A 26,063-nucleotide genomic window follows, 5' to 3' on the forward strand; every position below is an offset into this window, starting at 1 on the left:
TGGGACTTAAAGGTACAGATGTTCAAAGGCAATAGAACTGGAAATTTGGTGCAAGGGGTCAACCACACCTTGGGTCCCTCAGTCTTTCCTGAAAGTCCAAGCAAAGTCCCAAACACTCAGCAAGACAGCCCTAATTTACATGCATATTTTTCAGTCACCAAAAAAACTTTTTCATACCTTAACTAGATAGTGAATCATGGGCAAGATGGGGTGGTAGTTGCTATTCCTGTAGGTGAACAGATAGGGGTGTTCCTGCAGGGAAAAAAACAGAGTTGAAAGGAGGATTCCAATATCCAGGCTTTATCTCAGGCCTCATTATCGAGTAATGTTATTTGGCCTTCTTTTAAATGATGTAAAATAATTTTCAGGTGGCCTTTCTTCCCTGTATTCCCAGGAGTTCTCTGAGAATGTTCATTAATGATTTGAAAGGTTCCATTTGCAAAAGTCAGAATCTCTTGATCTCTACCCAGAGATTTGTGCTGACGTGCAAAATAACACAATATTCTATGAAAAGAGAACTGAATTATAAGCTCCATGATAAGCAAAGCAAAAAAAGGAAATAGGGTAAATTATAAAGGTCTTATAATTAGTAACAGTAAAGTTTGACAAGTCATTAAGAAATTTTTACTGGCATAAAATTATACAAAGAATTCTACTTGTTTTGTTCAATTAGATTTATATTTATTTATTTATTCAACAATCTTGACTCTTTACTTAACCTATAACTTTACAAATATATATTTAACATCCCAATCTTCACATTTGTTCCAATGGGTTGGAAGGGAAACCAACTTTATCAAAATGACTCTCCTGGCACAAAATATAAATTTATGTTTTCAAAAATATAAAGCTATACACAGATACAGAAAAAATATAGACACAATACTAAGAAGGTCAATGACCAGAATAGTAAAGTCAGTTTAGTAAGAGTTTTCTTTCCTCTTCCCAGCCCTGGTGTACCTTAGAGGGACATTTCACCAGCCTCCTCTCTCTCATGTTGTAGGGTTGACCTTTTTGTCCTGCTGGCTCTATCTAAAAGAGAAGCTCATCTTAGACCAGAAAAGGCTTGGAGAGGTGGTGGTCTGGGTGGCGCTGAATGAGACACACTCCAGTATTACGCAGAACTGTGCATCAGCATCATCTGGGAATGTATTTGAGATGCCCACTTCCAGCCAGTTCCCAGACCTACTGAGTGAGAAATCCTAAAGGTGGGGCAGAATAGCTCTCTGCATTTCAGAACTCCTGGGAGGGCATTCTATGACTACACTACAGTGAGAAAAATCGTGGCTCTCTAGTTCACCCCTTTTGATTTTGCAGGAAGAGAAACAAAACACAGCGAGGTTGAATTGGGATGAGGAAGGGCATGAGTATCCAGATCCAACAGGTAGTCTCCGTGGGTCAACCGCTTCCTGAGCATCCAGGAGGTTAATCAATTTCTAGTTAGCCATTCCTGCTAGTTCCTAGCTGCCCAGCTCTCGTTATTCAGACACAGCTGCTTATTAGTGCCCAGCAGACCATGTCAACAGAGAGGTATGGAGAGAGACTGACACAGCTAGAGAAAAGTGAGGAGAGAAAGAGAGAAAGAAGGAGGGAGACAGAGAGATCTAGAGAGAAGAAACTCTAGCTGCTAAAATTCTAAAAAAATAAGGTCACTTGGATGGGGAGAAAATAAATGGCAAAATGAGTTCTCTGGTAGCCTGAGAGATTCCATAATTTGAGATTCCATTTCATTCATCCAATAATGCTGATTGCCACACAATCCCCGGGATATGGGGAAGTTGAACACTAATGCACAAGCCATCAGTTGTGGTGTCATCCCCATGGGCCAGGACGGAACCACACCCTGGATCCACCATGGATTATGTCACTGGATGTGGCCTGGGCTTTGCAGAACAGGAATTGAGATTATAAATTTCAAGCTTATGAGTGGTGTTGAAATTCACACTCTTCCTTGGTGCCAGCCTGAACCTCTGAAGCTGCGAGATAACACCCCAGAGTCATTCAGGACAGCTGGACTCAAAGGTGAACTTCCTAGTGCTCAGCTCACATGGAACTGCCATAGACTTGGCAGTGCTGCCTAAATGGAGGAAGAACAGGTCTGAAACCACAGACCAGTACTGAAACAAGGCAGAGAAAACTGGGTGTCATCGGGCATGGGAAAAGAATATGGGGCCCCGTGTAATTCACAGTCACTCTCCTGAGGATCTGTTGCCATCCTCCAGGCCCTCAGTCAGAGCTGTGGGCAGAGCAATGTTGGCACTATCCTCTCCCTCCAGCCAACTTAGTCTGTGGAGACCCCAAGCACTCACCATGACATTCCACAGGTGCAAGCCCAGAGTTGTGGGGTCCTGAAGGGGCTGCTTCTTCTGAAAGAAGATAGAAGTCTATGTCTACTGCCCACCAGTAACCTAATATAAGGGGCTTTCTATAATTTGAAAATCTCCCTGGAGTTAGAGCAGCCCTAGTTCATCCTGGTGCTTTATCTCCCCCTCCCCTTCACCAGCACTTCTCCCAGGATAGACATGATTTATAGGGCCATCATCTGTATTAGACCTGCAGGAACAGCCCATGAGGCTGAACCTGATGTCATGAGAATCCCTGAAAGGAAACAAAATGGAAGGAGCAGAGACAGGGTCATTATTGGGCATGGCTGAATCGCGAGGGGTGTGTGTGTGTATCTTCCTTCTCCTCCATTGAATCCAGCCTAAAAACATCAGGAAGCCCAGAGAGTACACAGCAATTCTGTAGATTCTCCTCCTCCTAAGTCTCTGTCTCTAGTAGCTCCAGGAGAAAGAATCTTGGTAGACCATTTTCCCTTAGTAGATTGTACCAGGAGGTACAAAAGGCTGTCACCACCTTTCCCTCCACAGGACAAATTCCGGGGAAGGGGACCAGGCTCACCGAGAGAGAGGACAGCGCTGTCTCATAAAAGAAGGGCTGTAACACTAGTGCAAAGGATTTCTCTTGGTTGTACTCACTGGAGGCCAGGATCCTTTCCCAAGTTTCCTGAAGGAGAGAGCAGAGACATCAGTCCAGGATCGCTTGGGGTCTCCACTTTCCTCAGTAGGCCCAGCATCAACTAGAGACAGACTGAATATTTTCTCAGGAATTTCAACAAGGAAACTAAATAACCCAACACTAGACTATGCATCCACACTCTCTTCAAAGGTTAATTCTGATCAAACCTTCTCCACTTAAGCACTCAAAAGAATTACATTTGTGGAGTGGGAGTAGTACTCCAGGACTTCATTAAAACTATGTTCCTTAGACACAAACTGTGTTTATTCACATCAGTAGGATTTATGCCTGAGCACTTTTCCCACAGGGACGATAGTATCTACAGATCATCTGTGCTCCTTGGGTCTCTTCTCTAAACTAGAAAACATGGGGCCACAGAGCTAGTACGGGGGTTAAAGCACCTGACCCCAGCACTGTATATGATCCCCCAAGCATTGCCAGCTATGAGCCCTCAGCACTGAATCAGGAGTAAGGCCTGAGCACAGCCATGTCAGTTCCCTCCCAAAAAATAAAATCTTAAAAAGACTAGAAAACACATCTCTATGAGTACTGACTTGCCTATGGCTCGCAGGCTGGGTAGGGTACAAGGTCAGCCTGGCTAAACCTGTGGACCAGTCACAGAGGCAGTGATCCAAGCAAGGGTGATGAGCAAAGCATATCAGAAAAATCTAAAATTGAGTTTGGAGAGATAGTACAGAGTAAAGAGCTAGCCTAGCAGGTGGCCAATTCAGTTCTATTCCTAGCATTCCATATAGTCCCCTTCTAAACTTGCAAAGTACCATCAGGAGGGATCCTTGAATGCAAATCCAGGAGTTATCCCTGAGTATTGCCAGAAATGGTCTCCAAACAAAACAAAAATCTAATATTTTTTCAATAACTTGCTCATTGAGCTAATGTTCTCCTCTGAACTCACATCTCACTTTTCTATTTCTTTGCTTGATCATTCCCACTCTAGAGAAGTCTGAATTCTCCGTGGAACACATTTCCCCTTTCCTTTCACATCTTTCTTTTTTGTTCTTTTGTTTTGGATAAAACCTGGGTCTGCCACATGCAGTACAGTCACCAACTGTACTGCCTCACCAGCTCCATCTTGTCATATTTTCATAAACAAGTATATTTCAGAACAATTTCTTCAACGATTTCCACCTGAAATTCTACCTTTGCCCAACTCCTGTCTCCATCTTGGTGGTCCCACTTTACATATGGGAATGATACGTCAGTAGAAAGAAAACTCAGAACATCTTTCTTTGGTGCCTGACTTTCATCCTGAATGAAAAAGTCCTAGTCTGGTCAACTGGTCTCTCAGTTGTTGCTCTTGCCCACCCTGCGTGTTCTACTCAAAGATAGCCCAGAGGAGCCTTCTTGAGTGTCCCGAGTGGGCTCACCTGATAGGCCCACCGTGCTACAGCCTTGGTCAGGACTGTCTCCTCTGAGCACTTGCAGGATTTTGTGTTGTCTCTGTGGGTAAAATAGGACATAATTGGGAGCATTCAAGCTGCCTTAGGAGTTGAGGGGGTTGAAATAGTAGAGCCCTGGGAGAACCTGAAACTGGCTTGGAGGAAGTTGGAAGTCTATGAAGGTACAGGAGAAGAAAGTAAACCAATGGTGTGTTGTGGAGATCTAGCTCTCATCTGTCCTTCCATGAGAAGTGGAAATTCTCTTCAGTCCCTCACCCCTTCACCAAAACACTCTCCCTCCTCCTCCTCAACCTCTCCCACTTTCTCCTGAGGCCTGCCCTCTTTCTCTCAGTCCCTTCTAACTTCCCCTCCTTCCTGAGTTCCTCCTTTCTTACCTTCACTTCTTCCCTCCTCCTCCTCAGCTACTCCCCAGTCCCCACAGTCCCACCTACCTTCCCCTCAGTTTACCTCTTTGGCCTTCGCCCTTTTCCTCTCAGCATCTTCCCACACTCAGTTAATTCCCTTCCACTCCTCAGTCTGTTCATCCTTTCTCTCAGATCTCCACTCTTCCCTCTCCTCACTCTTCTCTCCCTCCTTCCCTAAGCCTTCTCTCCTTTCCAGTCCGTCCTTTTAAACTCCTCCCTTCCACTCAGACTTCTTGCTCCTTCTCTTATAAGTTTTTCCTTTTCTAAAAAAATTTAAATGCCAGGATAGAACCGAGAATCTCAATAATTCACTTTAACAGAACACACAACCCATTTAACAGTCCTTAAAGACACAGTTTGGGACTCTCCCTGACCTGACTACCACTGATCTCCCACCAGGAGCTGACTCCATCTGGGTCTCCACCCTTTGGCTTCCTGGCAGATTAAAGCAGATGAAGAATGAATCCACCAAGATGCTTCCAATGCCAGTCAGTCCGAAAAGGCTTGTCTCACTTGCCGCACTTCCCTTCTTACCTGTGCTGTGTCCCTGTCTCAGTCAAGGTAAGATACTCTAGAACCTCAGTCAGATCCACCAGGTTCACAAACACTCTGGGGACCTAGAGGAGACAAGAGAGAAGATGAGTTATTTGTAAAGTCACCATTCCTGACTGGGACTTCCTGAAATCCCTGATTGGGTGTCAGGTCTGAGGATGAGTGAGTTTGACTGACAACTCCTAGATTAAATACTGGGCTCATTGGGAAAATGGGTGATTGGGGTTGTTCCAATGAGCTGATCTTGGTGCTGAATATTTAGGTGTTAAAGTGAATTAGTTCCAATCCTTACACATGGTTACAGACCCAGTTTCAATCTCAGGCACTCCATATTGTCCCCCAAGTCATGCCAGGAGTGAACCCTAAGACCAGAGCTATTACACAACAGTGAACATATCTGGTGTGGCAAAAAATAATTGCAGATTCCACTGCTGACATATATCGGAAATGTGCCCTTCACCATCCTTCAATAGAAGGCCCCTCTCCTCCAGTGTGAGAGAGGTAGAGGGTCTTTTTTGACAGAGTCTCCTTCCAGGAAAACCAGGGGTGAAGAGAACATAAGGATCCCAGAGCTCCCCAGTTTTCACTCAGGAGACAGAAGATGAATTTCTTCAGAAATTTCCTTTCTCTTGGCCTCTCCTTCCCTCTCAGGAGTTCATATTCTCCAGCACAGGAGAAAAGTCACTTAATATCTATTCCTCTGAGCTATGAAATGTCCTTGTAGGGAATCTCAGGTATGCAGACTCAGAGATTGGGGAATTTGGGGGTGTTTTACCAATCTTACCTCCTGGTGCAGGAAGTCTAACGTTTTAGCCAGCTTCTTCAGGACACCTATCAGAAATTTTTGCTGTGGGAAAAAAACATGCTGAGCACAGATGCAGACAAGGGATGTAGAAATAGGATGCCCAGATTTGTATCTTGCCTTTCCCTTCATCCACCAACCCCTATCTCCTGACATAATTCTATTGAGGTGATGCCTAGACCCCAGTTACCCACAAACAAGTATACACTTGCTAGAGCTTCCTCAGTATTTCTGAATATCAATTCTAAATAATATGGCCATTTTCATACCATATTGTGCCCAGCATGTCCCAAGTGTGTTTCTGCCAACACATTCCAAGACCCAACTCAGCAAATGCAGGTAAGAAATTGAACTTCTGTAAAAATCTTTGCACTCATGGGGTCGGAGCAGTGGTGCAGCGTAGGGTGTTTGCCTTGCAAGCAACTAACCTAGAACAGACCGCAGTTCAATCTCTGGCGTGCCATATGGTCCCCTGAGCCAGGAGTGATTTCTGAGCACAAAGCCAGGAGTAACTCCTGAGCATCACAGGATGTGGTCCAAAAAGCAAAATTAATAATAATAATAAAATTAAAATAAATAAACAAGGAGCCAGAGCAATGGAACAGCGGTAGGTTGTTTGCCTTGCATGCAGCCAACCCAGGGCGAACTCCAGAACTACCAGCATATTGTCTCCCAAACCTGCCATGAGTAATTTTTTTTTAATTTTTGGGCCACACCCGGCGGTGCTCAGGGGTTACTCCTGGTTGTCTGCTCAGAAATAGCTCCTGGCAGGCATGGGGGACAATATGGGACACCGGGATTCGAACCAACCACCTTTGGTCCTGGATCAGCTGCTTGCAAGGCAAACGCCGCTGTGCTATCTCTCCAGGCCCGCCATGAGTAATTTCTGAGTGCAGATCCAGGAGTAATCTCTGAGCACCGCCAGAGGATATATATATATATATATATATATATATATATATATATATATATATATATATATATATATATATATGGTTTTTGGGTCACACCCGGCAGCGCTCAGGGGTCACTCCTGGCTCTACACTCAGAAATCGCCCCTGGCAGGCGCGGAGGACCATATGGGATGCCAGGATTCGAACCACTGTCCTTCTGCATGCAAAGCAAACGCCTTACCTCCATGCTATTTCTCAGGCCCCGAAAGAAATGTTTTAAATTAAATAAACACTGGAGTGATACTACAGTGTGTATTTTAAGTACTTTGCATGTGACCAACTCAGGTTTAATAGCACTGCAGAGAATCTAGCTAGATGAGAGCATCTGAGAAATGGAAATGAAGCTAGAACATAAAATCTCTGATTATATATATATATACATACATATACATATGTTGCTAAATTCAGAAATTCTAAAGGCCTTTTGCTCAACAAGAGCTGAATGCATCATGACTACAGGAAAGGGAAATTTGATGGTGGCAACCTAAAAAGCATGTAGAAGAGAATAGAACCTCCTAGAATATTGGGTTGCCACATGTAAAATCAAAAAAACTGAATCCTATTTTATACCATCCACAAATTTCACCCAAGATCAGACCAGAATTCATTAAATACAATGAGAAAGACATAAGTAGGTTTCCCTAGGATACCACCCTCAGATATGTTATTCAACTCCATTGACAGAGAAAACAAAAATAAATAAATGGGACTATATCAAGCTGAGAAGTTGCATTTTCTGTTTAGTTTCTTTTCTGTTTTGTTTTATTTTGTTTGTTTTGGGGCCACATCTGACTTCACACTCAGAAATTACTCCTAGCAGCCTTGGAGGACCATAAATGCCAGGGATTGAAACCAAGTCAACTGTGTGCAAGGCAAATGCCCTCTCTGCTGTGTTATCACTCCAGCCCAAGCTGAAAAATTTTCATATGATACAGGAAACAGACAAAGATAAAAAAAAACTCTATTAAATGGAAGAAAATATTTGCATACCATGCATTAGGTAAAGTGCTAATATATAAGACATATGTAAAGCACTCATGAAAGTTAATAACAAAAACCTAATAACTCCACTTAAAATGAAGAGAGGATATAGACAATGTAATGCTCCTGAGCGCTAATAAATGATGAAATTAGAAGGTTGATAGTAACATGGATGTGGATAGAATTGAAGGGATCATGCAGAACAAAATAATTCACAGGTAGAAATAAAACATTAAATTATGTCATTCACCTGTGGAATAAAGAGAGGTAAAACAAGAGAATATAAAGGTTTCAAACCTATAAATGAACAATATGGAAACAGACAAAAGAAAATCCCATTGGATGTGGGAGGGGGACACAAGTGTATGTTTACATGCACATCGGTGATGGTGGGAAATAGTAATTTTCCATATCAATTCCATAAACCAGAACACAATTGTAACAGTTGTATAGTATTAAAAAAGAAAGTTATGGATCAGTTTTCCCAATGAACATTCATGCAAAGATTCTGAATACCAAAATTAGGCAGAGTAGGACAGAGACTTGTCAAAAACACCTGCTGGTGATGTACAGTATGATTTCATTCATTCACTCTGCTCCTATCATCACACCTGTCATCCTTCTCCCTTTGAGCCTGTGGCTTACCTGCCCTTTATGTGGACACAGGTAACACTGGTTCACATTACTGATGAACACATTGACTACCTTCCAGTCATTTTCAAGTCAAGTTTTCTGGGAAGAAAAAGGAAAACAGGTAATATCATCAAACTTGATGGTGGGTACTGATGAAGGGGTGTGTATATTCCATGACCCAAACCCAACAGCAAAACAATTTTGTAACCACCGTGCTTAAATAAAGCAATTAATAAAAGACATTAAAACATGTTTAAAAAAGAACCTTTAACAATTAAAATATTGAATTTTGATGAAAGCCCAAGTTTAGTATACTCCTGTATTTGGGGAATACTTACAAATATTAAAATATTTTTAATAAAAATATTTTTAAGCTTGATGTTAGTGAAATCTTAGATTAAAGGACAAATTTTCTTCCATTATTAGAGCCTATCCAATAAAATATAATCATGAATTCTATTCTTTTTTTTATTTTTTTATTTTTAAATATGTGAACAATGATGCAAGAAAGAGGACAAGGTAAAGTTACGGGTGGTAGTGTACCTGAGACCCACCCATTTCTGGGAGGGGTCTTGGGAACTGAATATTAGGTGTAACCTTACCTGCAAGACCCTCCCATTCCTGGGAGGGGTCTTGGAATAGGTAGATAAACCTGGAAGCCAGGGGATTAAGGGTCTTTGCCTTTTGGCCCTGCTGGGCGCTCTGAGGAAGATGGCTGAAAGGGTTTAGACGCAGGGTAGCCTGTAATGGCTGATTGCTTAAAAGGTTATGAGATAGGCCACACACATGTGGTGAATAGGGCATGAATAAAGTTAATGCTTCCTGAAGCCTGCCTGTGAGTGAGTCTTGATTACACCGATCACCTGGGCCTGGGACCCGCCGGCTGCATGGGGGATAAAGCCACGTGGCTGGGGCCTAAGCACAAAGGCCTCCATCCATTGCCATCCAGCTCCATCATTAATTATTTCATGCTACAACAGGGGAAGGACAATCACCCAAAAACAGAGTTCTCAGAAGAAATCCCCCTGCTGACACCCCAATTTTAAACTTACAATCAAAAAATGATAAGACAGAACCCATGTACAATTACTTTGTCCCCCAAGACCCCAGAATGCAGTACATTATAAATTTTCCTAGAGGTACACAAAGCAATCTAAAGCCATAAAATTTATGTAACTCCTTAAACTTGAAGACATAGTAGTTTTTTACATTTCCATGCACTTGCATATTAGTTCAAATCAACCTCAAAAGTTTAAGTGGGTTTTTTTTAAAGGTTTATAGTCAAAAAAGCACAGTAAAAACAGTGTTAGAGTGGCAATTATCGTTTGCATAGGCCCACCAAAGTATGGGGGATATGGAAAGGAAAAACGTTAGCTTAAATACAACGAGACCCTACCCCTGAAGTTTCCTGACATAAGACCAATTCTAAGTTCCAGGCAAACTAGTTTGTCCAATCCAGGTCATTGTCTGTAGTGCCAATACAGTTTTATTTTTCACACAGTCTCTGTTGTTGGTATCATGTTTCTGTATTAAAGAGCTTGGAATCTGCATATCCTATATTGCAGTCAGGATGGTACGGAGTGTCATTTAATTTCAACTCACAATTAAAGGGCAATGCAGAAAGCTCTGTCCAGTATGCAGGTTGTTGTTGTTGTTATTGTTTAAATCTTCTCAGTGTTAAGGGAAGACTCTTTTGAGTAGATCAATGTCAGAGCAGCAGTAGGGTCTTCCCTGGTAGAGTATTGCTTCCAGGTGATGTCATAGACAACTTTGGATGTTCAGGGAAGTTTGGAAAATTCCCAAACCTCTGAGGCCTGTGCCAGGTCATCATGTCAATGTTCAGGGTGTAAGGCACCATTGCACCACAAGTTTTGTGTATTCCTATCTCTATTAGATAATAACTTATTTATATGTATAGTATCTTCCATTTTACTGTGCCTATGCAAACAAGGAATAATGCCACGTGGCATTACCAGCGCATAAGGGGGCCACAAGAACAAGTCCAACAATTCCTGTGACCTGGTTCAAACATAAGCATTAAACTGAGGGACTCTTTCACCAAAATTCCTTATTGAACATTTCACAAAGAGAAAAAAAAGATAAAAAGTGGGGGAAAATAAACAAGCCAACTTTAAGTGGACACAATTGTCACCATTTAAGGGGATATTCAATAATAGTTATAGCAGTTGAGGGAATATATCTACAATATTCAAAGGAGATATACATGTCCCTTTTATGTCATTAGAAATAGTCGGGAGAAGGGTGCTGAATCCTGGATACCACTTTGGTCTGTGATTTAGCCTTTTGGAGCCTGCAAAATGACTCCCTGCAGTTCAATATAGGGAAATGCATTTGAGTGGGAACTAATGAGAAACCTAGTATGGTAGCAAACACAGTTACAAAATGAAAGATGGAAGAGACCAAAAGGCCGCTGAGAGTAAACAAGTAGGAAAAGAGTACTTGTCTCTTCCCAGCTGAGAGTCCATCCTCTCATTTTTAGTTTGAATATATAATGGTATGCGTAGGGGGTGCTAGCCCCCCATGTGGTTTTTGAAATGGAGACCAATGGTGAAAAAAAATTACCAGTGAATGTCCTGACATACACCAGTGCTGCTGCATTGGCCCGCCCTCCTCCCCATGTGTCGTCCCTCCCTTAGTGTAGGGAGAGAAATGGGGAGAGCCTGAGGACCACTATAGAGTCCACCTGAGCTGGCAACCAGGGAGGGCCTGGAGAAAGGGGAGAAATAGAGGAACAGCCAGCTGGAGGCCTGCCAAGCCTACCAGCACCCCCTCCAAGCTAGGGAGTATGCCTCTGGCATGGGGTGTCCCCTAACCCCATACCTGGGAAGAGCTGATCTCCAGGATCAAGGAACCAGAAGCCAGATATCTGCCTGGCCCCTTCCCATGCTCCTCCCCTGTACGGAGGGGGGAAGCCTGAGGACCCCTAAAAGAGTCCACCTGGAACCCACTTCAGGCACCTGAGCTGGCACCCAGGAAAGGCCTAGAATCCAGGGGAAAACAGGGGAATGGATGGAGGCCTGCCAAGCCTCCCAGCACCCCCCAAGCTAGGAAGTATGCCTCTGGCATGGAGTGTCCCCTAACCCCATACCTAGGAAGAGCTGGCCTCCAGGATCAAGGAACCGGAAGACAGTTATCTGCCCAACCCCTCCCCTTTTTTTATAAAGGGAATAGTATATGAAGAGAATCAAACATCGTATAATTTTACAGAAGGCAACATTAATTTTTAAATACATATTATTTAAAAAATAAATCTTTTTTATTTAATATTAAAAATGCTTATAGATCCCCAGAGCACTTCCTTGCAGTCACTTCTGGCAGCCTGGTTAATCCCCTAAGTCCTGCTGGTTGTGGCCAAATAAAAGTCTTTGATAAAAACAGTTTAATTTAATTTTGAAAAATTATTTTTAAAAGACCCAGGATAAAGGAAATTTTCAGCAACAATGATTAAAATTTACTCATAAGAATGAAAAATTGTACAAAGGGGGATGAGGGCTGGAGATATAGTGCAGCAATAGGGCATTTGCCCTGCATGCAGCATATTCAGGAGGACAGACAGTTTGATTCCAGCATCCCATATGGTTCCCCATGCCTGCCAGGAGCTATTTCTGAGTACAGAGTCAGGAGTAAACCCTGAGCGCTTCCAGGTGACCCAAAAACCAAAAAAAAAAAAAGAAAAGAAAAGAAAGAAAAAAAGAAAGAAAGAAAGAAAGAAAGAAAGAAAAGAAAGAAAAAGAAAGAAAGAAAGAAAGAAAGAAAGAAAGAAAGAAAGAAAGAAAGAAAGAAAGAAAGAAAGAAAGAGAAAGAAGAAAGAAAGAAAGAGAGAAAGAGAAAGAAAGAGAGAGAAAGAAAGAAAGAAAGAAAAGAAAAGAAAGAAAGAAAGAAAGAAAGAAAGAGAAAGAAAGAGAAGAGAAAAGAAAGAAAGAAGAAAGAAAGAAAGAAAGAAAGAAAGAGAAAGAAAGAAAGAAAGAAAGAAAAAAAAAAAGAAAAGAAAGAAAGAAAGAAAGAAAGAAAGAAAGAAAGAGGGAGAGAGGGAGGGAGGGAGGGAAGGAAGGAGAGGGAGGGAGGGAAGGAAGGAGAGGGAGGGAGGGAGGGAGGGAAGGAAGGAAGGAAGGAAGGAAGGAGGAAGGAAGGAAAGAAGGAAGGAAGGAAAGAAGGAAGGAAGGAAGGAAAGAAGGAAGGAACGAAAGAAAGAAAGAAAGAAAGAAAGAAAGAAAGAAAGAAAGAAAGAAAGAAAGAAAGAAAGAAAAGAAAGAAAGAAGATAAGATGAAAGAAAGAAAGAAAAAGAAAAGAAAGAAAAGAAAAAAGAAAGAAAGAAAGAGAGAAAGAGAGAAAGATGAAAGAAAGAGAGAGAGAGAAAGAAAGAGAGAGAGAAGGAGGGAGGGAGGGAAGAGTGGGAAGGAGGGAGGGAGGGAGGAAGGAAGGAAGGAAGGAGGAAGGAAGGAAGGAAGGAAGGAAGGAAGCAAGTAAGGAAGGAAGGAAGGAAGTAAGGAAGGAAGCAAGTAAGGAAGGAAGGAAGGAAGGAAAGAAGGAAGGAAGGAAAGAAAGAAGGAAGGAATGAAGGAAAGAAAGAAAAGAAAAAAAGAAAGAAGAAAGAAAGAAAGAAAGAAAGAAAGAAAGAAAGAAAGAAAGAAAGAAAGAAAGAAAGAAAGGGAGGAAGGAAGGAAGGAAGGAAGGAAGGAAGGAAGGAAGGAAGGAAGGAGAAGGAAGAAAGAAGGAAGGAATGAGGAAAGAAAGTATAAGAAAAGAAAGAAGAGAAGGAAAGAAAGAAAGAAGAAAAGAAAGAAAAAGAAGAGAAGAAAGAATGAGAAGAAAGAAAGAAAGAAAGAAAGAAAGAAAGAAAGAAAGAAAGAAAAGAAGAAGAAGGGAAGGAAGGAAGAGGAAGGAGGAAAGGAAGGAAGGAAGAAGGAAGGAAGGAAGGGAAGGGAAGGAAGGAAGGGAAGATCGAAAGTAGTATCTGTCTGAATTGGAAAATTTCTGTGTAAGTTGTGGAATGTAAAACACTCATATAATATGCCTAGAAAATAGAGCAATTCTCATGGGAAATGTTGCAATTGGAGAAAAAACAGTTATTAAAAAAAGAGTCTCCCAAGAGTCTCTGTTTTACAAAATGCATACCGATCTATGTGTTTAGAAAAGAAGGTTAATAGAAGCAATGTATGAAAACATCACCAGAAATTACCTCTGGGTAAGTATGACTTCAATATTTTTTATCTGTGTTTTTCTAATTTCTATGCCTATCATGAGCATGGCTAATTTGGGGGGGAAAAACTGGACTTCGATTTTATTTTAAAGAGCCACATGGTACCCTTGAGGACCAATGGGCTACGACTCTACATTAGCACTAACTAGCTGTTAGTGGATTTGTTAGATAACATGTCCTCTTCGAACTTCAGGTTTCCTCATCTGTAAAATTACCAAGTTGGAATCCAATCCACCCCCCCTCCCAAGTTACTTTTCCAAGTATTGATATTTCAGAAATTCTGGTTTCTCTTATTAGGGAAGTTACCAATGCTTTATGGCATAATTACTGCATTTGTCACTGTCCCCCCATAACCTGGAGTGATGGTTTTAATGCTTAAAACACTTATGAATGCCTAGTAGCTGGCTTCTCTTGATAGCAGTCCTACAGACTCAGGATGCAATGAGAGCCAGCCTTGTTAACAAGACAGACCTTGATTTGGTAATTTCCTAAAAAGAACATGAAAGGTGGAGGAAACCTATTATGCCCAATAGAAAATTCCGAATAGTGTCTGAATTCCAGGGGTCCCAGTGTGTGTGCCATAGAGGGTCCCATCTCATAACTAAAATGCAGATGGTTTTGTAGCATTGATACCCCAATTTTTTGAACATTGACTCCCCTTCCATGCACATCCTACATCTTCTTTAGTCCTCCCAAAGCTCTGAACTGTGATTTCTTGTTAATCCATTTCATGCTTAGAGAAACTGAAGCTTTGAGAGGCAGGCCACCTTAGCCAACATTAAGGAGCCATGGGGCAAAGACTCAGGATTCCCATCCAATTCTATGTCATTCTAGAGGAATTCGAAACACCTAACTGAGAAATTGCAGAGGTCTGAATTTGACTACTCTGCCAGTCTGAGGAGCCTGTGTTTTACTTTCTGAGAATCAATAGAGGAGGATGTATTTGACAAGCCAGGCCACACATTGTGGGGTCCACCTGGGCCCAGCAGACACTGGCTGCCCACATGAGGGACCTGTAGGTTTCTTACCGGGATTCTCTCTCATGATCCTCACCAGATCTGTAGCCTGAGGTCCACAAGCGTCTTGTGCGGTCAAGGAGGGGAGACAGGAAAATCAGTTAAGCTCAGCTTGGTTGAGGACTACAGGCTGCCCCAAACCCCCAACCTAGAAAATCTCTGAGCCAGAAGCAGAACCATACAACCCTGGTTTGTGGGGGCAGATGTTGATGTGATTTTGAATGAAGCTCATCATTGAATCACTTGACTGATTTACTACAGATGTTTTATTCTAAATTTATGTTGATTCGACTCTGCTTCTTTGTGCCCATCCCTCCCTTCTCTTCTCACCCACCCCCAAATTCCTCCCACAAATACACTGGAGACCACTTGGAGCTCACGGCCTGCACAGAGGCAGAAAAGGGACTTACTCGGCACTAGGTTGGGGTGCCACTTTCCTCCTGGGTCTGCACACAGGACTCAGAGCAGTGGGATTGAAGATTCTGATGATGTCTGAAAGGACTACAGAGAGAGTCACTTTGAATCCATGGCCTTCACTGGGGATCCCTTGCAGAGACTGAACCCCTCTCCAGAGGGAGATGGCAGGGTTGATGCCTCTGTATAAACCAATGCCTCACCCCCTATGGCCTCTGAAACCAATCTCAAGTGAGATATTAAATATTAGACACTGTCAGGGGCAAGGCCACGCTCTGACACACATGTTGTTACTTGTATAAAGGGGAAAGCCGAGACTGGGAGAAGCCAGGCAAGAGTTAGCTCCTAGGGTTTGGGTTATGAGGATCATGGACATCAAAACTTTTCACTCCCAACTCTGTCAACCATGTAGGGAAAGAGGAGCCAGGACAGGGATGGGCCATCCTCTTGGTCCTCTGAGAGTGACAGCAGGGCAGGAAGACTCCAAGGACACAGAGAAACCCAACCTAGTCTGACAGGCAGAAGAGCAATAAAATTTGTATGTCCGAGGCTGGAGAGATAGTCTAGCAGGAATGTTATTTGCCATGCATGCAACCAACCCCAGTTTCAATTCCAGGCACCCTGTATGGTCCTCTGATTCTTCCAGAAGTGTTCTCTGAGCAAACAGCCAGGAGTAATCCCCTGAACCCTGCTGTGTATGGTCCCAAAAGCAAAAACAAGAAAATAAAATAATAAAAATAAAATGAAAAAATAAATCGTAAAAATAGCGCTGTATCTTGTCCTAGCACAGCTTTATCTGATTCCTGAACAGAGGTAGCAGAGTCCTAGTGTGGCTTGGATGGCGGTGCTCTGCCCTAGGACAGTGCCCTGCTCAATTGTCACCCCCAAAGCAGTAGTGTGACACACTTGGGGCACAAAAGCCAGAAATGTACAATTCTGACTGTACAAATGTCCCTGTTGTTCCAGACTGCCTACTCATCATCCCCCTTGTCTTCTGAGACATCACTAAATGGGTGTCACTGAACTGCTGTTAATAAGCCCTGATCAGAATGCAAAAAAAAAAAAAAAAAAAAAGCCCTTTTCCCTCTGTGGTGAGCAGAGGACAGGTGATCGGCAATCACAAGTATGTGTGTGTGTGGGGTGTGTGCAGTGTGTGTGTGTGTGTGTCCAGGCAGGGAGTATCTTAATATTCGATAATAGTCAAACAGAAATAACATCTGGGACTAGATCTTGGGAATGAAAGCATTTTTCAGGTTATGTTGCATTATCTCACTAGGATCCACCCATCTGATTTTGATTTTTGGGGGTTTTTGGTTGGGGGGTCTGGGAGAGGGACATACTGCAGTGTTTAGGAGACCATCAGTGCCAAGCCATTGAACCTAAGCCTTCCACATGCAAAGCATTACACTCTTGACACAGGAGCATCTCCCTCACCTTCTGCCAGTCCATTTGGGTTTCAGTTCTCAAAAGCCTAATTTATCCTCAAAAGGCTCTTGGATTTTGAACGAAGGGCTCCAGGCCCAGACTCCAAACCTGGACAAGCTATGACAGTCTAGCAGGGCCTCTGTAGTCAGCACCTTGAGCCCTAATATTTTAAATATCTCTGAGGGAATCCCTAGATGACTCCACAGGCAACTAGCCAGCTTCCACATAACTGCATCAGTGAGCCTGTCAGAGTATGTTCTGCTGTGCTCCTGAGTCTTCTCACTGAATGTGATTGAAAAGTGACTTCCTGGTTTCGTGTCACATGAACTTGAGTATAGACAACTCAGCATATCCCACCAGTCAGCCTGCTGGCATTCAGGTCTCTGAGGGGGTTCAGGATGAAGGAATCTCTTGGAAATGAAAGACTGAAGATAAGTTCCAGGCAGCATCTTCACCAGCAATTTAAGATCTCAAGGTTGAAGTGCTACAATGAAGATTCCTCACAATTATCTCAGTTGCTTCATTTACCTTTCCTGAACCCAAATATTCTATTTATTTTAGAAGGGAAGGGTGTTTTTACAACACAAACAGGACAGAAAAGTGGGTCTTTTACTTGGAGAAGGATTGAGGGAATAAATCAGGGTCCATTTGACCAGATTAAGATCTCCAACTGGGGAGAGAGGAGTCTAGCTTTTGATATGCTTCCCTGGCATATCTCTACTTGAAGATCCTCAGACACACTCTCACACACACCCCTTTTATAGAGTGGCAATTCCTATCCCAGTTACATTGGTCCCCTCACAACCAATTTCAGAAGTTACATGTAGACAACTGGTATTCTGGCAATTAAATCACAGAGCTCACTTATGCCCACTCACCTGTGCACACCTCTTGGGACATTTTCTCAGCCCTGTAAGTAGAGTCAAATACACAACCATCAGACAATGCTTATCCTCCTCCTGGCAATACATTCCCTTGGTTGCTGTGCTCTGTTTTCTAAGCTGCTTTGGCTCCTCCTTGCCCTGATTCTGGGATTTTCCTTCTTGGGACTACATATATAGCTCAAAAAGAAAAAGGGTGTGTTACACTAGGGTGAGCAAGGGGCCTGAGTGATAGTACACAAGGTAGAGTTCTTGCCTTGCAAGGCTCATGCTTTGCATTAAACCCAGGTTCAATTGCAGGCATCCCATATGGTCCCTTGAGCCCCACCAAGAGTGATCCTAGAATTCAGACCCAGGAGTAAGCTTTGAGCACCACCAGGAGTGATACCCTCTCCAGCAACCCCAACCCCAAGCAATATAAGGTGGGTTAAGTATCTGGTTGAATCTGATGTTCTCAGGTCTCTAATCCAGCCTACAATTGGAAGGAATTGTTGACCTGGTCTGGCATGAAATTCAACCTGGTTCAGCCCCACATAAGCCTGAGATATCAGGGACATCCAGGGTTACAAAGGTCCATGTTACCATCCCACATTCCCATCCTAGAGGATTAGAGGGACTCCAGGGCACTCCAAGTGTTAGCCAGAGAGGCCAGAGGACATTGGTCCCCACTCTGCCTCAGATCCCAATCTATACCTTAAACTTCCTTTAGCAGGGAAGCTAAAAGAGAGCAAGTCCCCTCAAGAACACCTCATTCAAGCACTCTAAGTCCCAGGCACTCACCTACACAGTTGATCCAGGTGACCAACAGTGCTCGAGGCAGGTAACTGAAAGAGAGAAAAGGGTGAACCACCTTGCCATGGAAGGTTGTGGGCTCAGGCTACAGAGACCAAAGTTGCCCAATGACGTCCATTCCTACTGATAAAAGGAAATAATCTTCCAAAGAAGGCTCAGGGCTCTCTACAGTTTGTTCATATAGAGGGAAAGATGGTTCTGTGAAGTGTGATGCTCAGAACTCAGAGCCACAAATAGTAAAAAGTATTCCTTAGAAATAGAAGCCCAGAGCAGAATAGCTACGTTCAAATATAGCCTCCCAAGCCCAGATGGGCAGAATACAAATAGGGTTCAGATGCCCAGAAAAGCTCAGATTTAGGTAGGGCACAAATATCCAGGCAGTGACAAGGAGCCAAGACAGGAGTCTCACCCTCATGCGCATAAACTAGTAAAGCCAGGACATGATGACAAGAGCTATTGGGGCACAAATGAGAGGTACAGAGTTTTACCCAGAGAATGGTACAGAGTACACACACAAGCATGTAGCAGCAGGCTAGAGACTTAAGGAAAGCCAGAACAAGACATCAGGGAATTGTTGGTGTACAGTCTGAGAAGCCTAGACCCATCTACCTAAATAATACAATGACTCTAACTTTTTTTTTTTGGTTTTTGGGCCACACTTGGCATTGCTCAGGGATTATTCTTGGCTGTCTGCTCAGAAATAGCTCCTGGCAGGCACGGGGGACCATATGGGACACCGGGATTTGAACCAACCACCTTTGGTCCTGGATTAGCTGCTTGCAAGGCTGTGCTATCTCTCCGGGCCCGACTTTAACTTTTAATATTCCAAATTTTGCATGCAAGTCTTTCATACAATTCTCAAGAACCCACCAGAACAGGAAAAATCCACTTTCCTGTTAATACCTGCATTTAAATAGTTGGACATATATATATTAGAAATAGAATATATTTGAAATAGAAGGGTTATAACCTCTTAGATTTGAGAATTTCTCCAACTCATAATGTTCTCTCTAATGGAAATATTGCACTTGATTCCAAGAATTCAGAGAGAATTCAAGCCCTAGTGTTCCCCACCTCCACCTTCCAGAATACTTACAGTTTCCTCAATGCCAATGGAAGCTACAAATTTAATATCCGAAGGTCGCAGAGTATTGACTATGAAGACAGGAAACCATGTAAGGAGGTCACATTCATATGCCCCACAACATACACCCACATCCCCAGTCTGAGGATGAGTCTGTGATATGTGGGAGACTGAAGAGCTGTCAGTCACTAAGCAATCCTGATCCACAGAGTTCAGTCTCCTCCGGAGTGCACAGCACTCACCATTCCACTTCCCCCACATACTCTTCATTTCGGAACCACCATCAATCAGTAAGAGAACAACACATTTCAATGAAATTCTCTGGGTTGCCTACAGTAAAATTTAAATTAAAGAGGAAGCACCAGGGCATAACAAGGATCAGTTTGGAGATGGCCAGAGAACAGTACTCAAAGTCTGTAAGAACAGAACATCAGGAACCAGATGCATGCAAATGGAGCACATGGTTTTAGTCTCTCTAGGAACCACTGGCATCCTTCACCCTGATGTTTTGGGTCATGAAAGGTAAAATAGCTGAGAAAACTTTTTCTTCAGAGTGATGGTACAGTAGATAGTGTACTTTCCTAACACGAGACCAACCTTAGTTCTATCCTTCACATTCTATTTGGTCCCCTGAACCCACCAGGAGTGATTCCCCCAGCACAGAGCCAGGAGTAAACCCTGAATAGAGCTGGGTGTAGCCCAGAGACAAACAAACAAATAAACAAAAAAAACAGTAACTGTTTCTTTTCTTCATGGAATAGTTTAGTAATAGTAGTGGGACTGGAGTGATAGCACAGTGGTAGGGCATTTGCCTTGCATGCTGCTGACCAAGGATGGACCCGGGTTCAATCCCCGGCATCTCATGTGGTCCCCTGAGCCTGCCAGGAGTGATGTCTGAGTGCAAAGTCAGGAGTAACCCCTGAGCGCCACTGGGAGTGGACCCCCCATAAAAACCAAACAAAAATAATAGTATGCTTTCAATAAAATGTTGTGAAGTATAGGAAAAGATAAATCCAAAGTTTTCCACAACTATATAGAACTAGTTGGGCATTTATGTGAAGTGAAATAAGTCAGAGAGAAAATAAATTCTAGATGATTCACATCTGTAGTATATAAAAAATAAAAAAAGAATAGATAATATAGAATAAAGACCAACCTTTGGCTTTTGCAGCATTGAGATAACAGCAGTGAGGGAGGTGAAGGCAAGGAAAGATGCGCTAGAAGGGATATGGGGTCTGTAGTGGAAAGTTTTAAATTTTTTCATAGGGGTGAAGGTGAAGTAACTTTGTATATCAAAACCTTAAAAGCTAGCATTGTTATAACCATGTTTTTTGGTTTTTTTTGGTTGACTTTATTTGTGGGCCATACCTGGTAATACTTGACTACTCTCAGCTCTGTGCTCAAGGACCACTCTAGGCAGTGTTCAGGGGACCATATGTGGTACTGAGAATCAAACCCATTTGCAAGACAAGCACTTTACCCTTGTACTACCTTGTACTTAGCAAACAGAGCCATGTTGGTCTTATGTCTGAGTGGTGTGTTGTGCTGTGTCCCTCCACAAAAATAACTGAAGTGGGGAAAGAAAATAGAGGAAGTGGGAGAGACTACCAAAGGGGGCTAGAACACCTAAAATGCACAAGAGAAATAGGGTAGGAGCCTCCATTGGTCACATCAGAACAATAGAGAAATGTCAGCCTCAGATCAAGACAGCAACACATACCTGATGTTGAGGGTATATTGGATCTTAACATCTCTGGGTTGCACAAGAATGAAAAATTTCTTGATAACATTAGCTAAAACAAAACACCAGAAACATCAACTGTCTTATATGGAAATATTAGAACCAAGAGCACTCCCCTCAGAACCAAGCCTCACCATTGGCCACTGTTTTTCTTCTGTTGAGTTCTTTGCAGAAACAGATGCCTGAGAAGTCCCTAAAATAAAGCAATAAATAGTTTTAATTATTTAAATGAAGTTAACATCCATCAAGATTTCAGTTACAGTTTACAGCAAACACAAAAGTTGAAATAAGTCAGAGGGAGAGAGATAGAAACAGAATAGTCTCACTCATCTGTGGGTTTTAAGAAAAAATAAAAAGACATAATAATAATAATATAATAATAATAATACCCAGAGACAATAGAGATGAGGGCCAGAAGAACCAGCTCACAATATGAAGCTCACCACAAAGAGTGCAGTTAGAGAAATAACTACATTAACAAGTAGCATGACAATGTTGAGTGAGAGAAGTAGAATGCCTGTCTCAAATAAAGGCGGGGGGGGGGGGGGGAATGGCATTGGTGATGGGAATGTTGGTGATGGGAGTGTGTTTTCCATTTATGACTAGAACCCAAATACAGTCATGTTTGTATTCATAGTACTTAAAGATTTTATATTAAAATAATTAAGTGGGTTAAAGACCTCAATGGAGCTGGAGAGATTGTAAAACAGATAGGACCTTTATCTTGCACAAGGACAACTCATTTTTTTCTCTCTGGCACCCCATATAGTACCCTGAGGACTACCAGGAATAATTCCTGAACAGAGAAGCAAGAATAAGCACTAAACACCGCAGGGTGTGGCCCCAAAACAACACAAAAAAGTGCATTTGATACCCCAAGATTATATTCAAATCTACCAACTACACAGAAAAAGGCATAGGCAAAATACCTATGATAAAAAACCTCAGAGGTATCTGTAGTGATTGATTCTAGTGGGAAAGATCAACAGAAACAAAAACAAATAAATGGGACTATGGAAAACTAAAAAGTGACATAACAAAGAGAATTATACCATGCAACAGATACATGATAAAGGTTCAAAAAAACAGAATGAAAAAATTATGCAATGAAAGACAGAAGGCAAGGCTCAAACATTCTTTGAAGAGGTGATACTGGCTTAAAACTTCTTTGCTGGGCCAGAAGATAGCATGGCGGTAAGGGCGGTTCGATTCCCAGCATCCCATCTGATCCTCCGAGCCTGCCAGGAGTGATTTCTGAGCGTAGAGCCAGGAGTAATCCCTGAGTGCTGCTGTATGTGACCCAAAAACAACAACAAAAAAAGTTTTTTGTTGAAATAGTGCCTAAGATACAAACGCCACCCACAGCATGGGAGAAACTATTCACCCAATACCCGTCAGATAAAGGGCTAATATCTAAGATATACAAGTTACTGACAGAACTTAACAAAAAAAAAAAAAAAAAAACACCTAACCCGTTTAAAATGGGGAGAAGAAATTAACAGACACTTTGTTAAAGAAGAAATACAAATGTCCAAAAGGCACATAAAATATGTTCCACATCACTAATCATCAGGGAGATGCAAATCAAAACAATGTGAGGTACCATCTCACACCACAGAGACTGGCACACATCACAAAGATTGAGAGCAATAAGTGTTGGCGGGGATGGGGGGAGAAAGGAACTCATTCACTGCTGGTGGGAATGCCAGCTAGTCTAGCCTTTATGAAAAACAATGTGGAGATTCCTCAAAATCCTGGAAATCGAGCTCCCATATGATCCAGCTATATCACAAATAAGAATATACTTTAGAAACACAAAAATGCAATACAAAAATATCTTCCTCACATCTATATTCATTGCAGCATTATTTACAATATTCAGACTCTGGAAACAACCAAGATGCCCTTCACCAGATGAATGTCTAAAGAAACAGTGGTACATATACACAATGGAATATTATGCAGCCGTCAGGAAAGATGAAGTCATGAAATTTTCCTATACATGGATGCACATGGAAACTATTATGCTGAGTGAAATAAGTCATAGGGAGAGAGGGGCACACACATAACAATCTCACTTATCTATGGTAATTAAGAAAAATAAAAGACATTATTGTAATAATGCCCAAAGATGAGGACCGGAAGAACTGGTTCACGATATGAAGCTTACCTCAAGGAGGGGTGAGTGCAGATAGAACACTAACAACTACCATGACAATGTTAATGAGTGAGAAAAGTAGAATGCCTGTCTCAAACACAGGCAGGATATGTGGGAAGAATGGAGATGTAGTGTATTGGTGGTGGGAATGTTGCACTGGTGAAGGGGGGGGGCGTTCTTTTAGTGATTGAAACCCAACTACAGTCATGTTTTGTAATCATGGTGTTTAAATAAAGAAAAAAAAAGAATTAAAAAAGAAGTCCTTTGCTAAATCTGGATCTAAAATGTCTCAAAGGTTACTTGAAAGAGCTCATTTTATTAATTTAAAAGGATACATGCATATCCATGTTCATTACATTAGTACTATAGCCAAGACATGGAAACAATAGAAATGTCCAACTATAGATTAAGAATATATAAACTACTGATATATACACACTGGAATACTATGTGACTCTAAGAAAGAAGAAAATCGTGCAATTTGCCATACAATGAATAGAACTAGAGTATATAATGCTGAATAAAGTCAGTCAGAAGGGAGGAATAGATCCAAACCGGTACCTCTTACTTGTGGGACTTAAAGATACACAGCAAATTAGCAGCAAAGGGCCAGATCAACACAATGGGAGAACTGATCCCCAGAACTGAGACTGTGCAGCAAGTTTGGAAAGAAGAATCCCAGGAGGCTGTGGCAGAGGGAGCTCGGTATGTTGGTGATGGGTGTGGGTTGGAATTATATACATGGGAACCCATCAGTAATCAATATTGTAATCAACAAAACAAATTTAAAAAATAGGGCCGAACAGAGATTGGCATCATCACAAAGAATGAGAACAAGCAGTGCTGGTGGGGATGTAGAGAGAAAGGAACTCTTATCCACTGCTGGTGGGAATGCCGTCTAGTCCAACCTTTATGAAAAGCGATATGGAGATTTCTCCAAAAACTGGAAATCGAGCTCCCATACAACCCAGCTATACCACTCCTAGGGATATACCCTAGGAACACAAAAGTACAATAAAAAATCCCTTCCTCATATCTCTATTCATTGCAGCGCTATTTACAATAGCTAGACTCTGGAAACAACCAAGATGCCCTTCAACAGGCAAATGGCTAAAGAAACTGTGGTACATATACACAATTGAATATTATGCAGCCGTCAGGAGAGATGAAGTCATGAAATGTTCCTATACATGGATTTACATGAAATATATTATACTGAGTAAAATAAGTCAGAGGGAGAGAGATAGACACAGTTTATGAGTGAGATAGTCTCATTCATCTATGGGTTTTAAGAACAATGAAAGACATTTTTGCAATAATTCTCAGAGATAAAAGAGAGGAGGGCTGAAAGGTTCAGCTCATGACATGAAGCTCACCACAAAGAGTGAAGAGTGCTGTTAAAGAAATAACTACATTGAGAACTATCCTAACAATGTGAATGAATGAGGAAAGTAGAAAACTTTCTAGAGTACAGGCAGGGGTGGGGAGGAGAGGAGGGAGATTTGGGACATTGGTGATGGGAATGTTGCATTGGCGAAGGGGGTATTCTTTACATTACTGAAACCCAACTACAATCATATTTGTAATCAGAGTGTTTAAATAAAGATATTAAAAATAAAACTGATATTTAATTAAAAATAAATAATAAAAAAAAATAGGGGCCAAAGCAGTGGCGCAAGCAGTAGGACATTTGCCTTGCACACGCTAACCTAGGACAGACCTTGGTTCAATCTGCCAGTATCCCTTATGGTCCCCCAAGCCAGGAGCAATTTCTCAGTGCATAGCCAGGAGTAACCCCTGAGCATCACCAGGTATGCCCAAAAAGTGAAAAAAAATATTTTTTAAAGTATAAATTAAATAAACTAAAAATAAATTTAATTAAGTTAAATTAAATTTTAAAATAAATCAAATAAATAAAAACACAAATAAATAAAATTCTTGTTTTTTTTATTTAACAAATATTTATTTAGTGGTTCTTATTTTACTTTGATAGAATTTCTAGAAGGATAATTTATCCTATAAATTTTTTGAAACTTTTTTTCTTTATTTAAACATCTTGATTACAAATATGATTGTGATTAGGTTTCAGTCATGTAAAGAAAACCCCCCTTCACCAGTGCAACATTCTCACCACCAATGTCCCAAATCTCCCTTCATCCCACCCCACCCCCACCCATACTCTAGACCGGCTTTCCAGTTCCCTCATTCATTCACATGATTATGGTAGTTCTCTGTGTAGTTATTTCTATAACTGCACTCACCACTCTTTGTGGTGAGCTTCATGAAGTGAACTGCAAGTTCCAGCCCTCCTCTCATTGTCTCTGAGGATTGTTGCAAAAATAAAATTCTTGTTTTTAAAAAATAAAAATAGGGCCGGAGAGATAGCATGGAGGTAAGGCATTTGCCTTTCATGCAGGAGGTCATTGGTTCGAATCCCGGCGCCCCATATGGTCCCTCGTGCCTGCCAGGAGCAATTTCTGAGCCTGGAGCCAGGAATAACCCCTGAGCACTGCCGGGTGTGACCCAAAAACCGCAAAAAAAAAAAAAATAAATAAAAATAAATTAAAAA

General features: G+C 41.8%; 1 protein-coding gene across 1 annotated transcript in view; it reads right to left on the bottom strand.

Moving 5' to 3' along the window:
- The window catches only part of PLB1 (phospholipase B1), a 112,318-nt gene extending 92,453 nt beyond the window's left edge, over positions 1-19,865 (bottom strand). Inside the window, exons 1-9 of the mRNA XM_049784689.1 lie at positions 19,608-19,865; positions 18,500-18,596; positions 17,717-17,748; positions 6,177-6,239; positions 5,375-5,457; positions 4,404-4,476; positions 2,902-3,006; positions 2,310-2,366; positions 178-252 (exon numbers count right to left, since the gene is read on the bottom strand). Coding sequence (XP_049640646.1) covers positions 178-252; positions 2,310-2,366; positions 2,902-3,006; positions 4,404-4,476; positions 5,375-5,457; positions 6,177-6,239; positions 17,717-17,748; positions 18,500-18,596; positions 19,608-19,865 — 843 coding nt within the window. The remainder of the gene's footprint in view (positions 1-177; positions 253-2,309; positions 2,367-2,901; positions 3,007-4,403; positions 4,477-5,374; positions 5,458-6,176; positions 6,240-17,716; positions 17,749-18,499; positions 18,597-19,607) is intronic.
- Positions 19,866-26,063: the final 6,198 nt, after the last annotated feature.

Source organism: Suncus etruscus, chromosome 12 (genome assembly GCF_024139225.1).
Source record: "Suncus etruscus isolate mSunEtr1 chromosome 12, mSunEtr1.pri.cur, whole genome shotgun sequence".
NCBI classification, from domain to species: domain Eukaryota; kingdom Metazoa; phylum Chordata; class Mammalia; order Eulipotyphla; family Soricidae; genus Suncus; species Suncus etruscus.